The 26011-nt window shown below is 31.7% G+C and overlaps 1 protein-coding gene across 1 annotated transcript in view; it reads left to right on the top strand.

Annotated features, from left to right (window-relative positions):
- LOC145292115 (gamma-tubulin complex component 2-like) overlaps positions 1-26011 on the top strand; it is a 146431-nt gene that overhangs the window by 72450 nt on the left and 47970 nt on the right. The window contains exons 16-21 of the mRNA XM_080138219.1: positions 2728-2770; positions 6078-6149; positions 7627-7673; positions 14482-14594; positions 20806-20956; positions 22285-22376. Coding sequence (XP_079994345.1) covers positions 2728-2770; positions 6078-6149; positions 7627-7673; positions 14482-14594; positions 20806-20956; positions 22285-22376 — 518 coding nt within the window. The remainder of the gene's footprint in view (positions 1-2727; positions 2771-6077; positions 6150-7626; positions 7674-14481; positions 14595-20805; positions 20957-22284; positions 22377-26011) is intronic.

Genomic DNA, 26011 nt, shown 5'->3' with positions numbered 1-26011 from the left:
GGTCAGAACATTCAAGCAGTCTACACATAACATCAGTTAACTGTTCAATTAGTGATTGTTTTCTTGAAAGGAATTGCAAATAATTATGGATGTCTTTATTATTGGACTCCAAACATTCCTCTGACAAGTTTTTAAGCTGCAGCCATCATTCATCAACTTGACTGAATGTTGAATTATTTCATGAAGAGTAATTTCTTCACCCATTTAAAATGATCACACATATTCCTAATTGTACTTTGGCAAAGAATTTTCATCTTTTGAAAGTTATATTGTCTTGAGAAAGATACAACACTGATGATTGTTGACAACTGCCAATACAAAAGCAACAAATTATTCCTGTGTTCCACACGAGTTAATTCTTGTATGCAATCAATAACCTCATCAGAGAAAAAAAATGTCTTTCTTGAGGGCCATTTGTTGATGTCTCACCCACCTTTTTCACCAGCACAATTACATCTATCCAGATATAGACCAGTTTCCTCATAAATTTTGTCAAGGACTCTTTCTCTGGAGACACGAATTGAGTCACCTAAAGGCCCTGACTTCTAATTTAATTTAGGTGATGTATCTACAATCTCAATAAAAATATCATGACCAACTTTAGCAATCATTTTCTGTGACTTAAAATTGATCTGATGGATATGGTAAGCCAGAAATTGATGATGGACAATTCTGGACATCCAGCACGAAATCATCGATATGAGAAAGTAAACCATCAGTTCTTTCTTTCATCATTTAAGGATGCTTTCTTCTTTTCTTTGTTGTTATAACATCTTCACTCTCAACAACAACAGCAGCAGTAGCATCAAACAACTTTACTTCTGTAGCAGCAAGTTCGAGCACAGCTGAATTGCCTGTCCAAAATGTAAATATAAAACAATTACTGCAATAAAAAAACATTGAAGAAAATTTAAATGATAAAGAAGAAAGATTATTCTGCAACCGGCTTAATCTCACATAAATCTGTTTATTGCATCAGATAACCCATAAACCAAAGATTTCAAGAAGTATATACTTTAATATGTGAGCTTTTTTTTTTTTTTTTTTTGCAATTTATACGAAAACTAAAATCACGCGACTTTGGTAAAAAAAAATGTACAATTTTGGCATGTTGTTTTTTTTTTTTTTTTACAAGAAAGAATGAAAATTATACTCAATTTTTTATCAATTTTATGAGTTGATAAGTAAATTTTCAACATTAACAAACTTAACAAAATAAGTAAGGAATGTGTTTTTTAGGATTTTTTTCTATTTTTTGAGAGGTTTTCTGATGTTGGTACAAGTTTGTTTATGAAAAAAAGACCTTGACCAACGTTGTTGACTACAGATTGATTCCTACAACTTGAAAATCTTATAAAATCACTAAAAATGATGCAATTGACTCTATTTTTTTGTTTTGTCAAAAATTTATTTTACTTTTTATTTATTAAATTCAGAAAGTTAAGAGATAAATTTGTTGCCTATTTTCACCATTGGGTCCACTATGGCAATTAATGGTAGTGTTATTTTTAAAATCAAATTGCAACCAACTGAGTCTTTCATTTTTAACCAAATTAGCTGCAAGATTCCAGTTTTGAATTTACTTTATTCAAAACATTGAAAACTTGATGCTTTTTAGAACCAGTTTTGAGAACAATTTGCAAACCTTTTTGCTTTAATTCATTTCTTATTAATAAATTTATGAAACAACTTACTATGTGTGTGTCTGCTTCTTTTACCAACTTAACTTTAATTATTAAATATTAAATTATTTTATTTACTATTATAAAAGGTTAAAGTAGTTTGCATGCTGAAGCATTATTTAATGTGTATAGAAAAGAAATTTAGGTTTATAGGAGGCAATACTATGCAGAGATGTAATGGATAGACACAACCTGAAGCAACTTAAGATATAATTGTGGAACAAGCTGTGCAGTTTTATTTATTCAATACATGTGTGTTTATATGTACAATTAACACAACCATAACTATACAATTAGACATATATATATTTTATAGTATTTTATGCGTAATTTGTTCTTACTTGTGTTAGGTGGTCAGGTAATATGTTAGTGTTGCAATATTTTGGGAAATACTATTTACTATTAATTGAATATTGTAATCAAAATTGCAATAGTGTAAAATTAACAAAATTAAAAATATCCTATTAAAAAAATGTAATTACAAAATTAAATCTACAAAAATGCATTTTAGTTTCTTAATCAAATCAGTTGTATTAATCTATTACTAATTGATAAAAGCAATTAATTATGTCAAGACCTTTTAAAATTGTAAAAGAATTTGGAAGCCTTTTAATTGTTGAATAACAAATCATTTCTGGCTTTAATTTTTTTGTATATTAAGATTAAACATTTTGGAAATTATTTATATCCGATAATTTTATCAATAAATATTAAAACATTAAATCAACAGAATTTCATGACACTTTGGATTGATTAATGAAATTTTGTTTAAAAAAATGAAAGAAAAACGACTTAATTAAATTTATTTCAGAAATAAGTTAATGAATATGACTACCTTATGGGTAAAATAATTTGGAAATATTTTTCTGAATTATTAATGATGAAAATATTTAATGAAAATATCAAAGATTTTAAATTTTAGATGAAAATGAAATGTGTTGAACGTGGAGTTATATAAATAAAATAAAAAAGAAATAACTGCAAAATAAATATACTTTAAAATTGGGTCTGATTGTTGATATATTTTTGTTTTTGTGTTTTCTAGGGATACAAAAAGTCAAGAACTTTGTCTTTTCTTAATCCAGTCGGTAAGTTGAATATGATTTTAATAATTTTTGTATAAAAATCCAAATTCTCTGTGCTTTTACTAAATATTTTAAATGAATCCCTTTTTCACTTTTTTAATTATACAATGTAAATTAACAAAACTTCACAGGAATAATTTATAGAATCCATTTATTTAATACCAGAATGTATTCATGTCATGGTTGTGAAAGGTTTCAAAAAATCTTTTTGATAAACCTGTTGTATTTCATAATTTCTATCCTCAATGAAACAGTCTATCTATCCCCCCGCCTTTTTTTACACAGGCATCACCACTTATCAAGGCCAAGAGTCCACTCGAGGATAAGGGTTACAGTAGAAATTGGACAATATAGTAATTGTTAGTAATGGAAATTTGGTAACTTATATGGAACAGCTCATCAAAAACTTGTTTACGTTAGACTTGAAGGCAACTATATTGTAGTCAGCTGGAAAGCAGGAAAACGGAAGACAATTCCATAGGCATGCAGTTCTAAGAAAGAAACTTTGTTCATGGAATCTACGTTTAGGTTTAGGAGCAGATAAAGAGTGGGGAAATTGTTGATAGTGTTTTCTGCTAGACAGGTGCTTTTTGTGAAAATTTGGTGAGGGGAGGATCATAGATTGGAGTTCAGTCGAGCACTTTCCATGAAAATAACGATAAAGCAGAGACAAACTCGCAACATCTCTTCTGTGAGAAAGAAGTTGCAGGGAAGAGAAAAGGACATTCCCTACGAAGCTACAAAGTCTATTTTGAACTCTATCAAGGCAGGATAAGTCCTTTCTAGCAGTTCCTGCTCAGATGTGGCAACAGTACTCCATCCTTGGATGTACCTGGCTCTTATATAGATAGAGAATTGCATCAGCAGTGAGATATCTACTCGATCGATAGAAGGATCCCACCATTTTTCCAGCGGCCTTGGCAACGGATTTAATGTATGTGTTCCATTTAAGATCAGGAGTAAAGGTCAAGCCCAGGAGCTTGTCAAAACTTGAGGTCTCCCCAAGACGAGAGCTATTCATTTCAATTGATGCCAGATGTGGATCAGAGCGTTGAGGATGTAAAGATAAAAGCTTTGTTTTAGATGCATTAAAAGTAACAAGCCACCTCTTTCCCCATTGTACCACATGCTCAAGATCAGAGCATGTGAGAATTGGAGAGAACTTGGTCGTTTACTGTCTTAGATGTGCTACCATAGATAGTAGTGTCATCAGCATAAATGTCTATGAATGATGTAATATGTGATTTGGAAGATCATTAATGTAGATCAGGAAGAGAGTTGTGCCTAGGATGGCCCCCTGGGGGACTCCAACATTAATACTATGAGCTTCTGATTTCTGCTCATCAACTATTACTCTTATGAACCTATCAGAGAGAAATGATTTAATAATGGAGAAGACATTTCCAGCTATACCGTAGCTGGAGATCTTGTGAAGTAAACCTTTATGCCATACTCTATCAAAGGCATTTGATATGTCAAGAGCAATTGTCCTAGAAAGGTACCCTCCATGGAGAGATTTGCTAATCCTATGAGATATAACTGTAAGCACATCTGTTATAGATCCTGCTGTTTCATAAATAATTTCATGCATACTGAAGAGAATATATCATCTGTTAAATTTTAAATGAAAATCACTTGCACATGTACATAGCTACAATGTGTGATTGCTGCAGAAAATTTAATGACGTTTAAGGTTTATATGTCCATAAGGCCTACTGGTGTGAATAATATAATTCCCTATTTGTGAATGTAAATCAAATGATAGAATTATCAATCCACATTGCTGCGTCAATTTTCAGGATTCCATTGTTGAATGCTTTTGGAGATATTGTAATGTTTAGGTGATATCAAGCAACTCTAACCTCACTTCAATAAGACCTTATAAAATTACAGATGAACATGAATTATTATCTATATTTTTCATTGTCCAGTAGCAAAAGCTACTGTTGGTAGTTATAGATATGACGATAACACATTAGACATTGAAATTGTTACCATTGCTGGTTGGTAACTGAGCATTAGTAGCATCATCTTCAGCATCATTTTCTTAACATTTGTTTTACATACTGAAATGTGTTGGATAGCTTTAAGAAAATGAGTTTCAAAATTAACCTACTTTTGGCCACGTCTTCATTCATCTCTCTTTTACTTAATTTTTATCATTTCTCTCATGGTTTCTTTAATCTTTCTCTGTGAATTGGACCTGCTAATTTAAATGTGCTACATCTAATCCATGAAATCTCATCCATTCTTTCAATGTGGCCATAATATCGAAGTCTCTTGTCCTATGTATGCTGGATAAATACCTCGAATTAGACTGGATTTCTATTTAGCCTCAGCAAGCTGATGGAATTATTATTTTAAGAGACGGTTTTTAGTTCTCTAATTTGAACCGATTTGAATCGTTAACAGTTTATCTGGGCATGAGCAGTCAATCTCTTCCAACTTTCTGTCCAGAATTTTTCTGCAATTCTCTCCAAATTGTCTGGCTTTGATTGCAGGACATGTCTTAACTGTCAACTTATGTCATCAGCACATATCCATGAAAATAGGCTTGAAATTATCAACAATCTTGCAATATCACATTTATTTAACATTGTTAAAAAAAACAATTTATTATTCTAATCTCATACTCTTTTGTAATACAAGAGCAATCAGCACTATCTAGGCACAAAATATACATGTCTTGACAGTGTAATTTGTCATATTTGGAAGTACCAAGTTATTTTTTTAATATCCTGGACATGGAAATGGATAATGATCAGATCCTTTGATTCTATTTCCATCCATGGTGGGAAATTTGAGAGGGAATGGTTTGTGGAATCCAAAGTGGAGTTTAAGGCAAATTGCTAGGCAAGCAGTTCAGCTTTATCCATCGCTGTGCAAGGGACATCCTAGTGGTTGGATAGTAGGGGAATTGTTGACTGTCCAGTATTTACCACTCTCCAACCGTGAGAGAATTTGACACAAGGTTGGAAGTTGGGAAAATGAGCTAGCGCCCCCAGAGGAGAAGCTCTGCAAAACTGGCTCCGAGTTGCCCCATCAGCATTCCCTTGCAAGGCCGTCTTAGCCACCAAGTGATAAACTGAATTATATTTTCTTTTCTCTTTAATTTTAATTTATTTTTTGCCAATGTATATTAAGTTTGTTTTTCACAATATCATTTTCCAAATTTGCGTTCTAGTGAATTTCTGAAAAGAGCATAACATATTGAATGTAATTTTTTCATTCATCTTTTTATTTTACCCATGTTTTCTCTTTTAAATATTTTCAGTCATAGACTTTTTTCATACATATATATCTTTTGCAGGCTTGTGCACCATATTTTGAAATTCTTGAGCTGTGGATATATAAAGGGATCATTTCTGATCCTTATGAAGAGGTAAGAAAAATTTGTTGAAAATGAATAACTTTTGTTGTTTGAATTTCAATTAATTTTCAATAAAATCTTTTTAGAAAAAAATTTTCTCATGTGAAATGTTATGAAAAATCTGACCAATAGAAGAAAAAGTTTGGTATCTTTATTGATGAACAGTAAATAACACTTACCCTTAGTCTTCAAATGCATATAGTTTTATTGAATTTTGATGCAATGGGAATATGAGCAACTGACCAAGAAATCATCAATAACTTTAAAGTATAATAACTATAGGGTTTGTATTACTGTACACATAGATTCGAAAAAGTTGTCAAAAAACAAATATATAACAAATAAATGTTATCAAAGGCAAGATAAGTTACTTTTCTACCAAACTGGATATATTTTTCGTGTTTTTATTCAATGTAACATGTTTATTCAGCTCGAAAACCATACAGTGTTTACCGATGTATTGGAAAATTCAAGATGGCGTCTGACTCTCTCTTTAACATGGTAAGTTTGGGAAAAGGTGTTATAAATAAAAAACTGGATAAAATACTGCTAAAAACTAGCTCAATATATGTTACCATGACATAGGTTGACATATATTCAGCGGGTTTTTAATAGTATTTTGTCTAGTTTTTTATTTATAACATCTTTTTCCAAACTTAACGTGTTAAAGAGGGAATGAGGCACCATATTGAATTTTCCAATACATCGGTAAACACTGTAAACATGTTACATTGAATAAAAACACGAAAAATATATCCAGTTAGGTAGAAAAGTAACTTATCTTGCCTTTGATAACATTTATTTGTTATATATTTGTTTTTTGACAACTTTTTTGAATCTATGTGTACAGTAATACAAACCCTAACTATAAAATCAATATTTGATTCTAGTTTTTCAGCTCTTTTAGTGTATTCTTGCAGCTTGATGTGAAAAACAATAAAATGTGATTTGATTTAATTCCTTCCAGAAAATTCTTTAACTGAATTGGAATTATTTTTATACAAATGTTATTTTAAGAAAAAAGGGGAATTATAAGCAATTCCAAGTAGCTTGATATTTTAACAATAGTATCTAGTTTAATATGTTCAGCCCCTGTGTTTCTACTTAAGGTAATACATTTTTTAGATTAAATTATTTATGAAGTTTAAGGATAGTCTTGAAACCTGGACATTAGAAATTCATGAAAACATTCCTTGTTTGTTCTTAATTCAGCCATAGTGACAGGAAATAAAGCTGATGACCTGATGGCAATTTTAAAAATGTTTATTCTTTATTGCAGTATCATATTAAAAATGATGAATCTAGTATAGATATAGGTCTAATCTGAACATTTTCTTGTTAAATTAATGGAGAAATTATGTTTCGATTAAGATGAGGCATCAGTTTTTTCTTACATCATTTGTTCTTTCTTTTTTTTTGTCAACTAGTTTTCTGTTTTTATTGCGTTTTATAAATGTTTTAAAACAAACCTGTTGTTTTTTCTTTTCAGTTTTTTGTAGTTGAAAATGAAGACATCAACAAAGAAAAGTTGGATGAATATCCTTTTTTGAACTTTAGATAATATTTTCCTCCATTTTTTTATTGATAAAATTTTGTTCATATTAAAAAGATTTTGATTTGTGGTAAGATTACATGTTACAGAGAAATTTTGTTAGAAGATATAGATAGACTAAGAGCCTTCAGACAACAGAGAATGATAGAGAAGCAGTCTTTGGGATTATCCTAGTAGCAATACACATTAAAAAATTGAAATGGCTTAACATATTTCAATAATGGCATACATAGAAAGAGCTTGATAAGCTAAGAAAGAATCTTTAAAATTTTTAAAATCCAATTAAAATTAAGGAAGTTATGACTATTTTTGTGCCTTGCACGTTTGGATATTTTCCCTAAGACCATATGCGTTTTGTCACATTTTTTACACTACTTTTTCAGTAAAAATGCTATATCTTTGTTAAAACACAAGATTAAGCAACAAAATTTGCTATGTAAGTGTATTTCTGTGCAAAGAACCAGAATATGGTACTGAAAATCTCCAGAAATTAATGGTTTCCAAATAATCTGCAGTAAATGCACATAAATATGCTGCAATTTCTTAAAAATGCCATGTATCCATTAAAAGAAAAGAAGTTAGAGAATGCAAAGCTGAATTGTAAGGCATTTTATGCACAAAAAACTGAAATCAAAATTTAGGACTGTTTAAAAATGAATACATTGCAATATTTCTTTGGTATTAATGTAGATTAATACCTTCCGTTATCCGTCCCCATCTGACCACCTTTCCAAAATATGTGATTCTACCTTTTATAGACAATTACGTGAGAACACTTTGAAAAAATTTAATGAAAGATAAACAAAAATTATTTTAGAATTTAATGTAAAATGATTTCCCATCTTAAACCATTCCAGTGTTTTAGGACATTTAACCCATTTCTTTTTTCTATGGTAGATAAATCCTGGGAGTTTATTTTTTTTTCTAAAAGGCGATTATGTGTGGTTTTAAGAGTCTTTATGCAATTATGAGAAGGTGGGGAGGTTGCCACTCTGACTTTGGGTTAATGATAGGGCTAAGGGAAATTATGTGTGAACATCCTGAAGACTTAATAGAAACAAAATAAAAACAATTTTAGAATTTAGAACGGGGGTTAGTTTCACAAAAGTTTAATGTAAAATAATATACCATTTTGAGTCAATTCTAGCGTTTTAGGACTGTTAACAAATTTATTTTTTATGGGAGATTAATCATGTCCACTTTTCTTTTTGATGCTTATATGTAGCTTACCAAGAAATTTTGTTTGGTGAGGAGCTCTGCCACTCGGACTTAGCGTTATTGTTAAGGCTAAGGTTTTAGGAGGCTTGCTACTTGTACCTAGGGTGAGACGTAAGATTAACAGAGGTGTTTTTGATTAAGTGTATGACATCTATTGTGAAACTTTACAAGAATTACAACAAACAGTCAAAAAATAAATGTTATTTAAAACAAGTGACATCACTAACAAAAAACGTGACCTTTGGTAAAGTACGAAGTATTTTTTGTCTCACCTATTTAAATATTAAAAAAAAAAAAAAGAAAGAAAAAAAAAGTTTATTGCCGAAAATAGAGAAGCCATTTTTTCTGGCACCTGTCATTAAAATCAGGAAGAAATCAGTATTTTAAACTATGGCCGAAGTAGGAAATAAATAACAAAAGAATTAAACTAGATATTAATTACTTCTGGAAAGAACTAGAAAAAAAAAAAAAAGTAAATAAAGTGAAAGAGAACATATATCTGTAATTGTTTAATTGGAAATGTTGGGATTTAATTAATGAAAACTGGGAAGTTTTTCATGAAACGTGTATATATATATATATATATATATATTTTTTTTTTTATTATTAAAAACAGAGAATGAAATATAATTGTTTAAACTGAGCAAGCGCCATTTGAAAAGCAAAACATTTATTGTATAAAAATGTATGAAAATATAATTGTAAAGACATTTATTGAAAAGTCTTTTAGAAAATACAATTTTAATAAAACACTTTTGTAATTTTTTTGTTATTTATTATTTATTTCTTACTTCGCTCATAATTTAAAATACTGATTTCTCCCTCTGATTTTAACGACAGGTGCCTGAAAAAATGGCGTCTCCATTTTTGGTGATAAACTGTAGAAGTACCAAAAAAACTTTTTGCCAAAGTTGAAAAATTATTCACAAATTTTGAATGAATTTGATTTTGATTTTTAATTACATTTTATGTCTTTTTCTGTTTTTGTTCCTTAACTGAACACCGACAAATATTTAAATATCGATTTTGCATTTTTTTATTTTTATAATCGAATAGATTAGTTTCCATTCAATAATAATCTGCTGAAAACACAAGATGAAAGTTAAAAAATATATAAAGGGTTGTACCGCTTGTACACGCGAACCAAAAAAAAATCATATTTCACATCTTCTGTTGTTCAAAGTGAAACTCAATATTTATTAAATTTGACTACTATCCAAATTTTTTAAATATTTATATGGTTGATAACAAAATAGCGAAAGTACTTAATGAAATAAGGGAACTAATGGAAAAATTTTAAAAACTATAAAACAAATCAACATTAAATAAAGATTACAAAACTGAACAAAACTACCAAACCAAACTTTCATTAAAAAAGCATGCAATAGCTATCTTTTTTGATTTAGATAAGACTTACAACATGGCAACAGGGTATAATAAAAGACTCTTGGATTAAAGAGCAGACTACCCATCCTGATAAAAGATTTTCTATCTGATAGAAGTTTTAAAGTAAAAATCAGACTAACTCTATCAAATGCAAAAATACAGGAAAGAATCCCACAAGGTTGTATTTTATCAGTCACACTCTTTAATATAAAAATTAATAATATTGTAAATTGTCTAAACCATGAGATAAATGGCTCCTTATATGTGGATGACCTTGTAATCTGCTGTAGATAAAAAAATATTCATACCTCAGGACGCCAACTACAGATGTGCATAAAGAAACTAACACAATAGACCACAAAAAATGACTTTAAATTTTCAACAACCAAAACTAAATATGTCCATTTCTGTAATCATAGGAAAATGCATAATGATCCCCACTCTCGACCTAAAAGGAACAAAAATCAAAATAGCTGACCATCATAAATTTCTGTGATTTATTTTTGACAAAAAACTCTCCTTCATCCCTCACTTAAAATAGTTAAAACAAAAATGTTTCAAAACCCTACAACTATTAAGGGTTATAGCAAATACTAAGTGGGGATTGAATATACCCAGCGAAAATCATCTCCAAAAGCCTCTAAAAATTTTAGATACAGCATTAAATGACTTAAAGAATGTCGATATGCTCTCTCATATATAATATGTACATATATGACCAAAGGAAAAACAAATTACACACAAATAAATCATCAAAAAAAGCAAAAACAAAAAACAAGAGCTTTACCAATTCTTGGACTAATGAATCCAGTGTCCACAGCATTTCATTTGATGTGATACTAGCTATACACACCTGGTGTTGCCAAGTCTAAATATATTCCCAGGCAGAGGGATCAGTCACATGCTATTTGAGATACACTGAATATCCTAACTTGTTACGATTTTCCTGCAGTTGACCATGTGTTAGGTTTATGGAAGCATAAAACACATTCATCTTCATTTATGAAAATCAAAGAGGGAAATAACTTTCACAGCTTAAATAAAACTTGGTTCCATTTTTAAATGAAACTGATGTCGGCTAATAATAATTAAAACTAAACTAAATCAAATAAAAAAAAAATAAATTTAATAAATCAACTTGAAATGATATTTCTAAATAAAACAATGAAAACAATTTTATTGTAACAAACAATAACATGGAACTAATTATTAAAGTAGATTTTCTTTAATGTAATATGCAGATGAGGTTACTTCTTGAATGTAGATTTCCTTTGAATAATAGTATGTATAGAAGTCATGCTGAATTAAAAGTGTATAAAAGTTTGTTTTCAGTATGGAGATTAATTTTTGAAACAGTGTAATTTTTGTGCATATTAATCAAATTGTGAACAAACAGACAAATATGATTTTATTGTAATATATTGTGTATTTTATCTTCATATTGATTAGATTGTTAGACATCACCCGCAAAGGGCTCAATTTAAGTGTTTAAGAGTGAAAATAAGAGAATGATATTAATTTATTAGTAGTGCGCAAAGTAAATTTAATACGATACCATTTGTTTCAAGTTGATGAATTTGTTGATCAGAAAATAACTGATAAAAGATGGTGAAATTTTCCAATTTGAAACCAACAATATCATGTTGCATTGACTTATCTTCTGTAAACTATTATTAAATATGTATATAGTCGTGAACATCAAAAGACATTTAAATCAATACTTCATAAATGTGAGATGAGATGTACAAAAACATTTGCATATATTGATGAGATTATTAGATTATTTTTTAACTTGCAAGTTTAATTAATTCTGTAATCTAATTTATAAAACTCACTATGTCTGTCTGTGCCCATATTTTCAAACTCTATCTCTGCTTAAACTAAAAGTTACAGAACAGCGCTAGGGGCCTCAAATGATTTAATTTTTTTTATGGACTGTTCTTTTATGGGTCTTTAGCCGGTTAAAATAGTTTTTAAGGGGTCAAAATTGAAAAATAAAAATCATTATGCATTTTGTACATTCATTTTAGTTTATTTTTAATCGGTTCGTATGCGTGTCACGTTGGTACAGTGGTAACGTCACCAGCTTTGAATGCTACAGTTTTGCTTTTAGTTTTGATTCCAGCTAATGGCACCCAAATACTTTTTTTTTTTTTACTTTTGAAATCATGACTCTATAATAATGTATACGAAATCTGGACAAATTTTACAACCGGGCAAAGCCCCCCCCCCCTAGTTTTAAATTTTTTTATTACATTTTCACTCCAAACAAGGCACATTGTCACTTTGATGTAGGGGGCTACTATCAGGGACAGAAGCTACAGGGGTACTATGTGGGGAGTTGGGCAGCAAGATGTCGGTTCACGTTACACTTGAACTTCTGCATGTCAGAACAGTTGGGGAAGCAGGAACCTGGAAGGGAATTCCAAAGTCTAGCTGTCCTGGGGAAGAAACTACTGGAGTAGAAGGCTTTCTTACATCTAGGGATCTCTACTGTGAAGGGGTGAGATCCTGCTGCTTGTCGGGTTTGTCGGGGGTATTTACGTCGCGGGTGTAGAAGTGTTTCCAGTTTGTTGGAGCATTCACCATTAAAGTACTTGCAGAACAGGCAGAGGGATGCTACATTTCGTCGATGGGACAGAGGCTGAAGCTTAGATGACAGTTCAGGACCTATCAGGTTGGCGACTCTCTTTTGAACCTTGTCTAGGAGTTAGAGACTAGTAGCAGATGCACCAGCCCAAATATGACAGCAATACTCTATACATGGGCGAATGGTGGCATTATAGAGGCACAGAATACTTTTGGGCATTAGTAGTTTTCTAGCATGGTAGAGAGAACCTACCTTCTTCGCAGTGGTCCTAGCAATGCTCTCAATGTAATTGTTCCTACTCATGTTTCCTGTGAACCTTAGACTGAAGAGTTTGAAAGATGTACTTTCAGATAAAGAGTCTTTGGCCATTGCTATTGCTGGTTGAGAAGGTTTTTTTGTAATTATTGAAGGAAACAAGTTTAGTCTTGGTAACATTGAATGTGACCATCCATTTTTGTCCCCCATTCCACTACAGATTGAAGGTCATCCTCTAGAGTTTTTGCCATTTTTTTTTTTAGATATGTGTTCATTTGTTTTCCTGTCGTGTCTGTTATAGAGCGTGGTGTCATCAGCATATATACCCATCTCATAGACAGTTTTGTCAGGGAGATCATTTATGAATATTAGGAATAATAGAGGTCCAAGGATAGACCCTTGAGGCACTCTCGCATTTATATCATATTGTTTAGATGTATGACCGTCGAGGACAACCTGGATTTTTCTCTTATCTAAGAAGGATTTAATTATGTTATGTATTCTTCCAGTGATACCGCATGATCTGATTTTCCTGAGAAGACCTTCATGCCATACCCTGTCAAAAGCCTTAGATATATCTAGAGCTACCACTCTACCCTCCCCTGCTTTGTCCAGTGAATGGTATATATGCTCAGAGATTACAGTTAGGATGTCTGCTGTTTAGTATCTATAAGGTGATGGACTAGAGCTTGATTAATTATGGACTCAAATATTCTGGCGAAAAGTGGGAGGAGGCTAATGGGGTGATAATTTACTGGGTCAGTTCTTTTGCCAGTATTCTTGAAAACTGGTACCACAGAAGCAGTTTTCCAGCAGGCAGGAAAACAAGATTCATTAAGGTATGTGTTGTAAAGTTTGGAGAGAACTGGATCTACTTCTGCGGAGCACTGTTTTAATAGCACAGCTGGGATAAGATCAGGTCCACATGCTTTTGAAGTGTCGAGATTTTTTATGATAGCATACACCTGAGAAGGAGTGATTTTTCAAATCGTCTAGTATGACGTCTGTCCACAAAGGAAAGTCAGGGAGAGGGTGGTTAGCAGGGTCCAGTGTGGAGTTAGAGGCAAACCGACTGGCAAGCATGTTAGCCTTCTTGGTTGCTGAGCAAACAACCTCATGATTGTTGTATAGTGGGGGAATAGTTGATTGCCCATTATTTACTACACTGTTGTAGATTTTCCAGAAGTCACGGGTTCCTAGTTTCTGTGCTTCAATACGTTTTTTGGCAGTTTCAGTAAATTCCCTCTTAGCTGTTGCTATTTCTTTCTTACGGTTACTTCTGGCTTCTATGGTTTTTGTGTTTGAGTTTTTGTATTTCTTGCAATTTTTCTTAACTTGTTCATCTATTGGGAGCAGCATTATGTGAACAGACAAGATCGGACACCTGTGTTTTTGGCTCAAGTTTCCCAGAAAGTCCTTAATACAGGCAAATACCTAAATGTTGTACGTCAATGTGGTCAGTATATTTTTTGTTTGACTATAAATGTATTCAGTCAAAAATATTTTTTGTTTCCTTGACAATTGATCTAGTAATTTAAAAAAAGAAACAATTTGAGAAAAAATAATTTTTCTTGTTAATATTAACTTCTCTTTATCTGATTAAAATATATAATAGCTGTACCTGGCCACACATTTCTGTGGCTCAGTTTGATTAAATGGAAACAACTAAAAAAGAAAATGCATTCTTTTTATATGCTTATGTTTTCAATACTTGTCGCTACACAATATTTTGTTGTGTTCCATTTCTATGCAGATATAAAGAGTGTCTGTTTGCCAACTGTAAAACATACAACATGTGAAAAGCAATCAGTGTGTAGATGTAAGTTACACAAATGTAAAAATCGTCATTGAGCTTTGTTGATGGTTATTGCAAAGGCCAAGCAAATTGTGAAGTGCAATGTGTTAAAATGGTATATCCATTGAAATCATTCTATGCATGCTCACTGATGCTCATTCTTCATGAGATTGACAGAAGGAAAAAATATGAGGGCTTAATTTTACTATGGACATGTATGTGAGCACGCACTGGAAAAATGTTAAATTCCAAAATTTAGCAGTTTTTTTTAAATTTTTTTGCATGAAAGTATTATCAGTAATAAATTGATGGAAAAAATGAAAAATTTTTAAAGAATAAACCAACAAAGTTGGAGACCGATGATAATTTAGAAAGAAAAAAGAAAGAAAATAATGTAAAAATATTGTAGGATAAGTTTAAAAAAGAAGGAAATACTTTGGCAAACTGTTGTTTTTTTCATTCAAATAAATATACTTATGTCTACACATAACGTTGCGATGTCACAGTAATGAAAATATCCAAAAATTATGAAAAACGATAAGGTAGAAAATTAATTATTAAAGAAAATACTTTTGGAAGAAATTAGAAATTTTAGCTATTTTCCTTGTGTTTACATCACATGTCGCATACAAACAAACATGGCTGAAATCATTTTTTTGTTGAATCATGGAAGTAAATGTTTTATGTAATATTCCAGAAATACTTTACTAATTGTGACATGCCAATTAGATAGATAACATTGCTTAATGTTGAAATTGACAAATAATGTAAGTAGTTATCATTGTTTTTTAATTAAAAATCAACTTTTCAGTTGTCAGATTTCGCTACAATAAATGGAGAAGCACCCTGTTTTATCAGTTGGCTTGTACAGTAAACACCTCATATATATATTTTATTTTTGTATTTTTTTTCAATTTTTTGAGGAGACTATCAGCAATTGGGAACTAATCTTCTAGTGTATCCAAAACAAAATGCAAAAAATTCAATATGTAAAAATTTTTAGGGGGTGATCAGTTTCTGATACAAAGTTCTAGTCTATTGATTCGCTTATTGGAAAAACTCAACAGAAACCCGAGACCAAATTATTGCCTGTATGGTTGAGAGGTTCTTTTTCAATATTTTCAGTAGATTATTATATTCTAATTTAACATCCAAATCTGACCCCCAAGATCGACATTTGCATGGAATATGTTCCTACATTAGAGGTGGCTTTCCAACGATGGAGTACTTTTTCCACATCTGAGCAATAGCTGCTAGAAACAGCTTATCTTGCTTTGACAGAATTCAAAGTAGACTTCATAGCTTAGCGGAGAAAGCCCTTTTCTCTTCTCTGCAACTTCTTTCCCACAGAAGAGACATTGCGAGCCTGTCTCTGCTTTATCGTTATTTTCATGGAAAGTGCTCATTTGAGCTCCAATATATGGTCCCTCACCTCCCGGTCTGACTTTCACAAAAAACACTTGTCTAGCTAAAACCACTATCAATAATTTCTCCCACACTTTATCTGTGCATAAACCTAAATGTAGATTCCATGAACAAAGCTTCTTTCTTAGAACTGCATGCCTGTGGAACTCTGTTCCATTTTCCTGCTTTCCAACTGACTACAATATGGTTGCTTTCAAGTCCAACATGGACAAGTTCTTGATGAGATGTCCCCTTAAGTAATCCAATTCACCAAATGTCCACTACTAACGATAACTACAATATTTTTGCATTGGCTACTGTACACTCATTGACCCTTATCCTCGAGTAACCTTCAGGTCTAGATAAGTGATGACTTCTTTGTAAAAAAAAAAAAAAAAAAAATTGATTAGACACTCATTTACCATATTTTGCAAAAATAAATAAATGCTAAAAATTCAATATTTACAGATTTTTTGGGGTCGCTTAGTTTCTAATATAATGTAAGTAAAAGTTTGTGATGATTTCATGATGAAACTTGTTGTAACTTAGTGTTTTAATGTTATTTTTTAAGTAAAATGTTGTTTGGGTGTAAATTCCAAAACTCATTCGCTCTAAAGAATGTAGGTGACTAAAATAGAAATTAACCACATTTAGTAAAATTGTCCTCAAACAATTAAACAGATTTTAATAAATCGGTTTCGCGTATCCGTCGAGTAGTTCCAATATGGAGGATAGATTTACCAGGTTTTATTAGAAACTGAGCACACCCTAAAAGTCATTAAATATTGTTTTTTTTTTTTTTTTTTTTTTTTTGGTTGATTAAAAAATTGAAAGAAGACAAAAAATATAGGTAACCTCTTAATTTAATTTTTAATGATTATTATGTCAAATATTAGTACCTTTGCATATTGTGAACCAAATGTATCTTCGCATTCATTCAGCTTTGGCTGGAACATTGGTGTCACGTGACCAGTGAATCACTGATGGTGATAGTTCCCCATATAATAAAACGTCAACACTGTTACACAGACAACCACCTAATTTATTAAATAAAAATTAAGTAGAATGTTATAATTAAAAAGAGATCTATAAAAACACGCATGGGTACGATGAAAATGCTATACCAAAATGTTGAAGCAATCAGTCTAGTAGTTTTTTAGATAGGTTACTTAACAAACACACATTCCCATTTTTATTTATATAGATGTAGGAGTTTGGTTACATTTTTGATAACATTTTGTAAACTTAATTTGAAAATATTAGAAAACCAGAAAAATTGTGAAATATTTTATTCTGAACCTTTTGGTAAATACACACATATTTATATATGTGTATAACGAAAATGCAAAACAAATATTTTAATCGATATATGATTTATTTTTATTTACTCATAAGAGAAAAATCTCTTAGCAGCTAAATCGACTTATTTAAGCTTGTTTATGAAATTATTTTTGTATTTTCTGAATACATGAAGCATTTCAGTTTTTCTGTTAACAGGTTAACCATTTTAATCTTTTGCTAATAGTTGAATTTGTTACTCTTTGAAATTTAGAAGGAATTTAGAAGCATTTAAACTGTCAAATAGAAAGTTATTTGTGTATTCATTCTTTTGTCGACTGTTATCCTCATCTTCATAGTTTTTGTTTCACCACGTTTTGACCATCATTTCAAAGGATTCCAAAAACAACAAAAAATGTGTAGAAAGTCATTTAAACTGACTTTAAAATTCTTATATATTGATTAAAAGTTTTGGAAGCTATAGCAAATAATTTTAAAAATAGAGATTAAAACAACATTAACAAAATTAGTTATAGCTTTATAACAAAATGATACTATAATAAATATTTAACTTCTAAAATCCTAATTTGTAAAAAATAGAACAAAACAGAAAACAAATGATATATTTAAAAAGAAATTAAAAAATTAAAGTAAAAACAAAAAACAACTCCCAAGTAACATTGGGTAGTACAGCTATCTTTTTTTTTTTAATTTCTGATCAAATCTTTTTTTTTTTTTTTTACACAGGAATCACCACTTATTAAGGCCTGGAGGCCACTCGAGGGTAAGGGTTAATGGGTATACATTAGTCAATGTGATTATAGCGTAGTAAACATAAGTAGTATGAATTTTGTAAATTGGAGTACTTAGGGGGACAGTTCATCAAGAACTTGTTTACATTGGACTTGAAGACAATCAGATTGTAGTCAGCTGGAAAGCAGGCAATCGGATGAGAGTTCCACAGGCGTGCAGTTCTAAGAAAGAAGCTTTGTTCATGGAATCTATATTTAGGTCTAGGCACAGAAAAGGAGTGTGGAAAATTATTGATAGTGGTTTCGGCCAGATGAATGTGTTTTGTGAAAGTTTGGTGAGAGGGGATCATAGATTGAAGCTCAGATGAGCACTTGTCATGAAAATAACGATAAAGCAGAGATAGGCTCACAACGTCTCGTCTGTAGGAAAGAGGTTACAGGGCAGAGAAAAGGGAATCCCCCACTAAGGTACGAAGTCTATTTTGAACTCTGTCAAGGCAGGATAAGCTGTTTCTAGCAGCTCCTGCTCAGATGTGGCAACAGTACTCCATCGTTGGCTATACCTGGCTTTTACATAGGTAAAGAATTGCATCAGGAGTGAGATATCTACTGGAGCGGTAGAAGGATCCCACCATTTTTCCAGTGACCTTGATAATGGATTTGATATACGTGTTCCATTTCAGATCAGGAGTAAAGGTCAAGCCCAGAAGCTTGTCAAAACATGAAGCCTCCTCAACACGAGAGCCATTCATTTCAACCGATGCCAGATTAGCATCAGAGCGTAGATGATGTAAAGATAGAAGCTTGGTTTTAGATGCATTAAAAGTAACCAGCCACCTCTTTACCCATGGTACTACATGCTCAAGATCAGAGGAGAGACAATCGGAGAGAACTTGGTTGTTTACGGTCTTTGATGTGCTACCATAGATTGTAGTGTTGTCAGTATAAATGTCTATGAATGATGTAAGAATGTGATTTGGAAGATCATTAATGTAAATCAGGAAGAGAGTTGTGCCTAGGATGGACCCCTGAGGGACTCCAGCATTAATACTATGAGCTTCTGATTTCTACCCATCAACTACTACTCTTATGAACCTATCAGAGAGAAATGATTTAATAATGCAGAAGACTTTTCCAGCTATACCATAGCTGAAGATCTTGTGAAGTAAATCTTTATGCCATACCTTATAAAATGTCTTTGATATGTCAAGAGCAATTGCCCTAGAGAGGAATTCTCCATTGAGAGATTTGCTAATCCTATGAGATATAACTGTAAGCACATCTGTAGATCTAGCAGAACGGAAACCATATTGCACGTCACTTAGAAGGTTATTTTTGCTGAGATGGTTGACTACTTTTCTATTTAACACAGATTCCAGCAGCTTACTCATGATGCACAGCAGTCTGTACTGAGAGGGAGATGAGCGATCACCTGAATTCTTAAATACACGGCATACTGATGAGATTTTCCACTTTATTTACACTTAAGCAATACAGAAACTTTATGAAGAAAAGGGCTTGTCTGGAAGTCTTTTATTGTTTGCTGTCAGAGTTAAATGTTTGAATATATATTGGTGTGAGTGATCTAGATAGGAGGCAACATACTCCAACCAGATCAAACAGCAGATGTTTGTGGCTATTTTCAATCTTGTAATATATAATAATCAGTTGGTTTTATATTCTGTCAAGGCAGGGAAGGATACTCTGAGTAGCATCTCCCCACATGTGGCAACAGTACTCCATCTTAGGACGTATTTGACTCTTATACAGAAATAGAGGATTGGGTCAGGAGTGTGATACTTTTTGGAACAGCAGATTGATCCAACTATTTTCTTAAGTGATCCTAGCAATGAATTTGATATGTCTTTCATTTGATGTCTGATGTAAAGGTCATTCTTAGAAGCTTACTAAAACTGGGGATTTTTCAAGGAGAGCCATTCCCTTCAATTCAGACTAAGTGAGGATCCTAGCATTGATGGTGAAAGGAGAGAAACTTGGTTTTAGATACATTAAAAGTAAACAATCAGTTTTTTTTCCCACTGTAAGATGTGCTTCAGGTCAGAAGAAAGAGAATCAAAGATTTTGATCATTCATGTTCTTCAAATTTGTATCATCGGCATAGATGTCGACGAATGATCTAACAATGTGATTTGTGAGATCAATAATAAAGATCAGGAAGATGTGTTATGTATCTTTTAGTATTCCTATTACTAAAAACGTTTGTCTTTATTTATGTGTCTTAATAATGATGTGGGAAAAGTCAAGGGAAGAGTCAATAGGAATATTCTAAGAATCACAGATTTAAAACTTCTCTCACTTTACTTATTTAAGGAGACAAAATGTTGTTTTTGGAAACAATAGAATTCTAAAGAAATAGATTTATTTGTTTTTTGTTTTTATTTATTTTTTTTATCAATTTTTTTATTTTCCCTTGTCAGGCCGTGATGTGAAATGTCCGTATGCTGAAAAGGTGATTTACACCTTGAATGAAAAGGGCTACTTTGACCAGATTGAACGAGCCTACGATTATGCCTCGAAACTGCTGTTGAATTTATTAATGGATGAAAAAGGATTGATGGCACGTTTACGGTGAGTCATGCTATCTTTTAAACTTTCTTTTTTTCATCTGATAATTTTAAAGGTAAATAGATTCACTTTTGAATAAATGCCCTTTTTAAAAATTTATCAATATAAGTCGAATTTTGTCAGAATTTACCAGGATTGTCTGTGGAATTGGCAAATGACACAGAATCAGACTAATTTCATTGTGATATTTTGTTTCATTTACAAAACTTTGTCAGGAAAAAAAAATGTCTTAAAGTTTTGTAAATCAAAGGAAATATTGAAATAAAATAAATATGATTCTGTTTTAATTCTCTTCGTTCTAGAAAGTTTATCTTTTGAGAATTACCTTTATTCTTTGTTTTATTTGGATTTTTCGGACTATTCTTCCTGAGTGTTATTTTCACAACATTTCAGTCGATGTAACCTTCACCCTTCTTCAGGTGTATTTTGTTGAACTTGGTAATCTTTCTGTCAAACTCGGGAATTTACACATAATTTTGAACAGAACCCTTTATTTAATCCATGGGGGTAGCATGCTCTCGTTCCATCAGTCCTGACTGAATAGAAGTCCTAAGTAATTCGCAAGTGTATTTTGAGTGTCATTTGCACTGAGGATTGAATCTTCAACCTGCAGAAGAGTATAACTTTACAACTGAATTTTACCAAGTGCTACTCTACGGATCCTAGCAGAAGAATCCAAATAATACAAATAATCAATCCACATCTCCAAAATCCTGAAATCCTTATTCTTGTTTATTCATAGTAATTATATGCACAAATGTTTTCAGTAAAGAATATGTAGAGGTAATTTTGATCTCTTAATTAATCTTGTAATCTCACATTTTATACACCATTTTTAAGCCAAACTTTTAATGGGAATATGTGATAAACCTTATGGATGTCATTGTAGACTATGGAATTAGTCATGCAGAGTTCAAATCTAATTGGTTCTATTTGATTCAATTAGGCACTAATTCTATTGGGAAAAGATTAATTCATAAGCTTACCCAGTTGTGGTTAAAATATCAACTTGCGTTGAATTTATTATATACAATGAATAGTTTCCAATAAGCATTGTATTTTAGCATTAAATAACGCTTAAAAGTTGATATGACATAGGGCAGACGCACCAAAGCAAATTTACATTTTTAACATGTGTACATCCTCACATTGACCTCATTAGTTTTGAATCATTCATGTAAAACAAAAATGCCTCCAGCACTTTTGCAAAAAACTGTCATTCTAACATGCCCTCATTTTAAATGCCATTGTCTCCAATTATTTTGTGGGTAACCTTTTTGTCTATTTTTTGTAAATTCACTAACTTAATATCTTTTTTATTTTTCCATCAGGTCCATTAAACATTACTTCCTGTTGGACAAAGGAGATTTCATTGTACAGTTTATGGATATGACAGAAGAGGAGATGAAACAGCCTTATGAAAGTATCCTTCGGAACGGATTATCATTTTATTCTCAACTCTTTGAGAACTTCCCTGCTTTCCATTTTTTTATAAATTTAAAAAGAAAAAATTCTTTATTATAGAAAAAAATGTTTATTTTTTGTGCATCAAGTGACATGTTGATTATTCTCTAGTTTAAAATAGCATTTTTAAAGCTGTTCATGAATCTATGTAAGAGATTCTGTCCATATATTGATTGGTCCATTAGTTTGTCTTTATTTACTTGCCTCTCCACAAGGTCAGTATTAGAAATAAGTTTTTTTTAATGTGAGTGAAAATTTAGTTTCCCCAAAAGAAGCACTCTAGATTGGGACAATATTAAAAAATTGCCTCTTTCTAGCAGTATTGTAATTTTAACTCATTTTAAATTTTATTGAAGAATATGATAGGAGTTGTCTACCTTAAGTTTAAAAAATGTGAAAATAAATACAAATCAAAAAAATAAAATGACTTTATTCATGGCAATGCTGTGGGTAAGTTCATCCCTGGCAATGCTGAATGGGTAGGTTATAAAGCAATCCAAGGGAGAAACTAATTCAATGTTTAAACACTTTAAAACTCATCATTATGCATACTGTCACTGTATATACAGGGATAATGTTGCATATACAGCAGTGTTTAGTTTCCAACTTTCCTTACAAAAATGCCATTTGTTTGTTTGACAGTAATCCCATGTCTAACCTTAAATGTAACTCCTGGGTCTGATGACTCTATCAATACCTTACTGTATTCAGCAATTCATGAATAGTCAAATGTAGCATTATATTGGCTTGCCGTCATCAAAATTTTGTCCATTGATATATATTGACATGTACATGCATAAATATATCTACGTACATATGTGTGTTGTTTAGAAACGGAAGCAAAAGCAGCAGCATCATCATATGAATCCAAAGATTCTATTCTTGGCATTGGTTTTTCTGGATATTCTTCAGAATTATTCTACTATTATTATTATTATACAAGTACTTATGTGAAGTCAACATCCTATGTGAAAGTGATTTTTGTGGAAGGAATTGGATTTGAACTTGTGACACCCAGGTTGTCAGTTTGTGTTGTTAATCACTGAAGCACTGTCACCACCTAAAAGCAGCATCGGCTGTATATGATGGTGTAAAAGTACTAGCACTAGTCGCAAGTATGTGTGACATTAATATGTATATTAGTTTTTATATATTTTTTGATAAGTCACTGCTTATCAAGGCCAAAAGACCACTTAAGGATAATGATCAATGAGTTTGAGGTGGGTGTTGAGATAATACCATGAGGATTAGTAACGATGATTGAAACTGGGCAGAATTTGATCATTTAAGAGGATGACTCAAGAATTTAATAATGCTGGCCTTGAAAACGACCATGGGAAGCAGCTCTGTGGTATTGTGTTCCACAAATGGATAGTTCTTGGAAAGAAACTTTGATCATGGAAGTATTGTTTAGTTTTAGGTACACAGGAAAGAAAATTAATTACAGTGGCTGGAGAAAGATGAGTTTTTTGGTTGTGAATGCTCTAAAGAGGGAATACCATAGATTGGATCTCGATCAATTACCTAACATGAAAATAATGATAGAAAAAAAAACTTTTTTGAAAAGAGATTGTAAGAAAAAGAAGAGAATGTCCACCACTGAATTTCGAAATTGGCTTTGTATTCTGTCAAGGCAGGAAAAGATACTCTGAGTAGCACCTCCCCACATGTGGCAACAGTACTCCATCTTAGGACGTATTTGACTCTCATACAGATATAGAGTATTGGGTCAGGAGTGCAATACTTTCTGGAACAGTAGATTAATCCAACCATTTTTTTCAGCGATCCTAGCAATGAATTTGATATGTCTTTCATTTGATGTCTGACGTGAAGGTCATTCTTAGAAGCTTACCAAAACTGGGTTTTTTTTTCAAGGGGAGACATTCACTTCAATTTGGGCAAAGTGAGAATCCTAGCATTGGTGGTGAAAGGAGAGAAACTTAGTTTTAGATACATTAAAAGTAAACAGTCAGTGTTTCCCACTGTAAGATGTGCTTCAGGTCAGAAGAAAGAGAATCAAACATTTTAATTATTCATGTTCTTCAAAGTTGTATCATCGGCATAGATGTTGACGAATGATCTAACAATGTGATTTGTGAGATCAATAATAAAGATCAGGAAGAGGATTGGACCCAAATGGGATCCTTAAAGCAGATTGGCCTTGTTGCCTATCAGTGACTAATTTGATAAATATATCATATATATATATATATATATATATATATATATATATATATATATATATGAGAAAAATGATTTGTGGTTGAGAGGACATTTCCAGGTATTCTGTAGCTAGCAAACTTGTAAATTAAACTATTATGCCAAACTATCAAAAATCTTTGATATGTGGAGTGCTATTGCTCTAGAAACAAAGCCCTCATCAACAGAGTCACTTATCCTGTGATATTACAGTCAGCACATCAGCTGTTAATCTTGTAGGCTGAAATCTATATTGTTTATCACTGAATATGCTGTTTTTGCTGAGACTGGTTGATTGTATATAAATACTAGCAGTATACCCGTCTTGGCATGATAAAAATAATTCTTCAAACAATGGTTTTACATCATTTTTATGTTTTTTATGAAAATTAAGATCAAGGTATAAAACTACTATTTAATGAAAATCTGAAATATTTGAATTTTTAAATGGGAGTTTTCTTTTTAAGGTGGGAAAAATCAAGCTCCAAAGGGGTGTTTTTGGTTGGATTGTCTTGGTGTAGGGTTTTTCTTTCCTGACAAAAGATTGAGTGTTGTATCAAAACAGATGCTACACTTTGTTCTTAACTAAAAGACCAAATCTGTCTGTTATTTTTACGTTTTGCAATAGCATTTTCATCAATAGGAACATGGGTTGAACAAACGCTTAATACTTGCCTTCGGGACAAGATCAAAGTGTAGTATCTGTTCTTCAGATGCTGCACTTTCATTTCTTGTTCTCTTTCGGTGGAGGATCAGTCCTTCACGACTGAGACAATTTTTATTTTTGTACCTTTTCTCCACGTTAAAAAACGACCCTGGTGTCTAACTCTGTCCCGTGGGGAGGCATAGTAAATAGGTACTTGTTTTTAAGATACATCCATTCAATTTGTGAATTTAGAAAAAAATGAAAATCCTATTACGAACTTAAACATAATGGAGTGATGATCTGACTGAGAGACAGAAACAGGATCTTACAAAGATGTATGCTTTATCTAAAAATGCTTTTACGAACTTTGTAATCTTAAAGATATTAATTCTTGTTTCTTAGCAAATGATCTTTTCAAAGGTTCTTCTGTATAAGACCATCTTTTTTTTTTTTTTGGAAGATTTGTTGCAGAAAGGTCTGCATCACGAGTTAAAACTTTTTGCTTTCTTGTTTACCTTAATTGAACATGGATTTGAACAAACGTCATATGCAAAATAATCCCCAAAGAATCGCAACTTTAAGGTTGATTAAATTGAATAAAAATGCACAATATTTCAGAAGAAACGAAAATCAGCGAAGAATAACTTGCATAAATAAATGATTCAACAAACAACAATGTTTATTTATGTAAATATGTGAAATGTAGGCATTTATATTTCAAATTCATTGAGTAGATAAAGTAGAAAAGA

The sequence above is a fragment of the Euprymna scolopes genome, chromosome 13 (genome assembly GCF_053919585.1).
Source record: "Euprymna scolopes isolate OS-2025 chromosome 13, ASM5391958v1, whole genome shotgun sequence".
Lineage (NCBI taxonomy): Eukaryota > Metazoa > Mollusca > Cephalopoda > Sepiida > Sepiolidae > Euprymna > Euprymna scolopes.
This window is presented reverse-complemented; position numbering and strand designations above follow the sequence as displayed.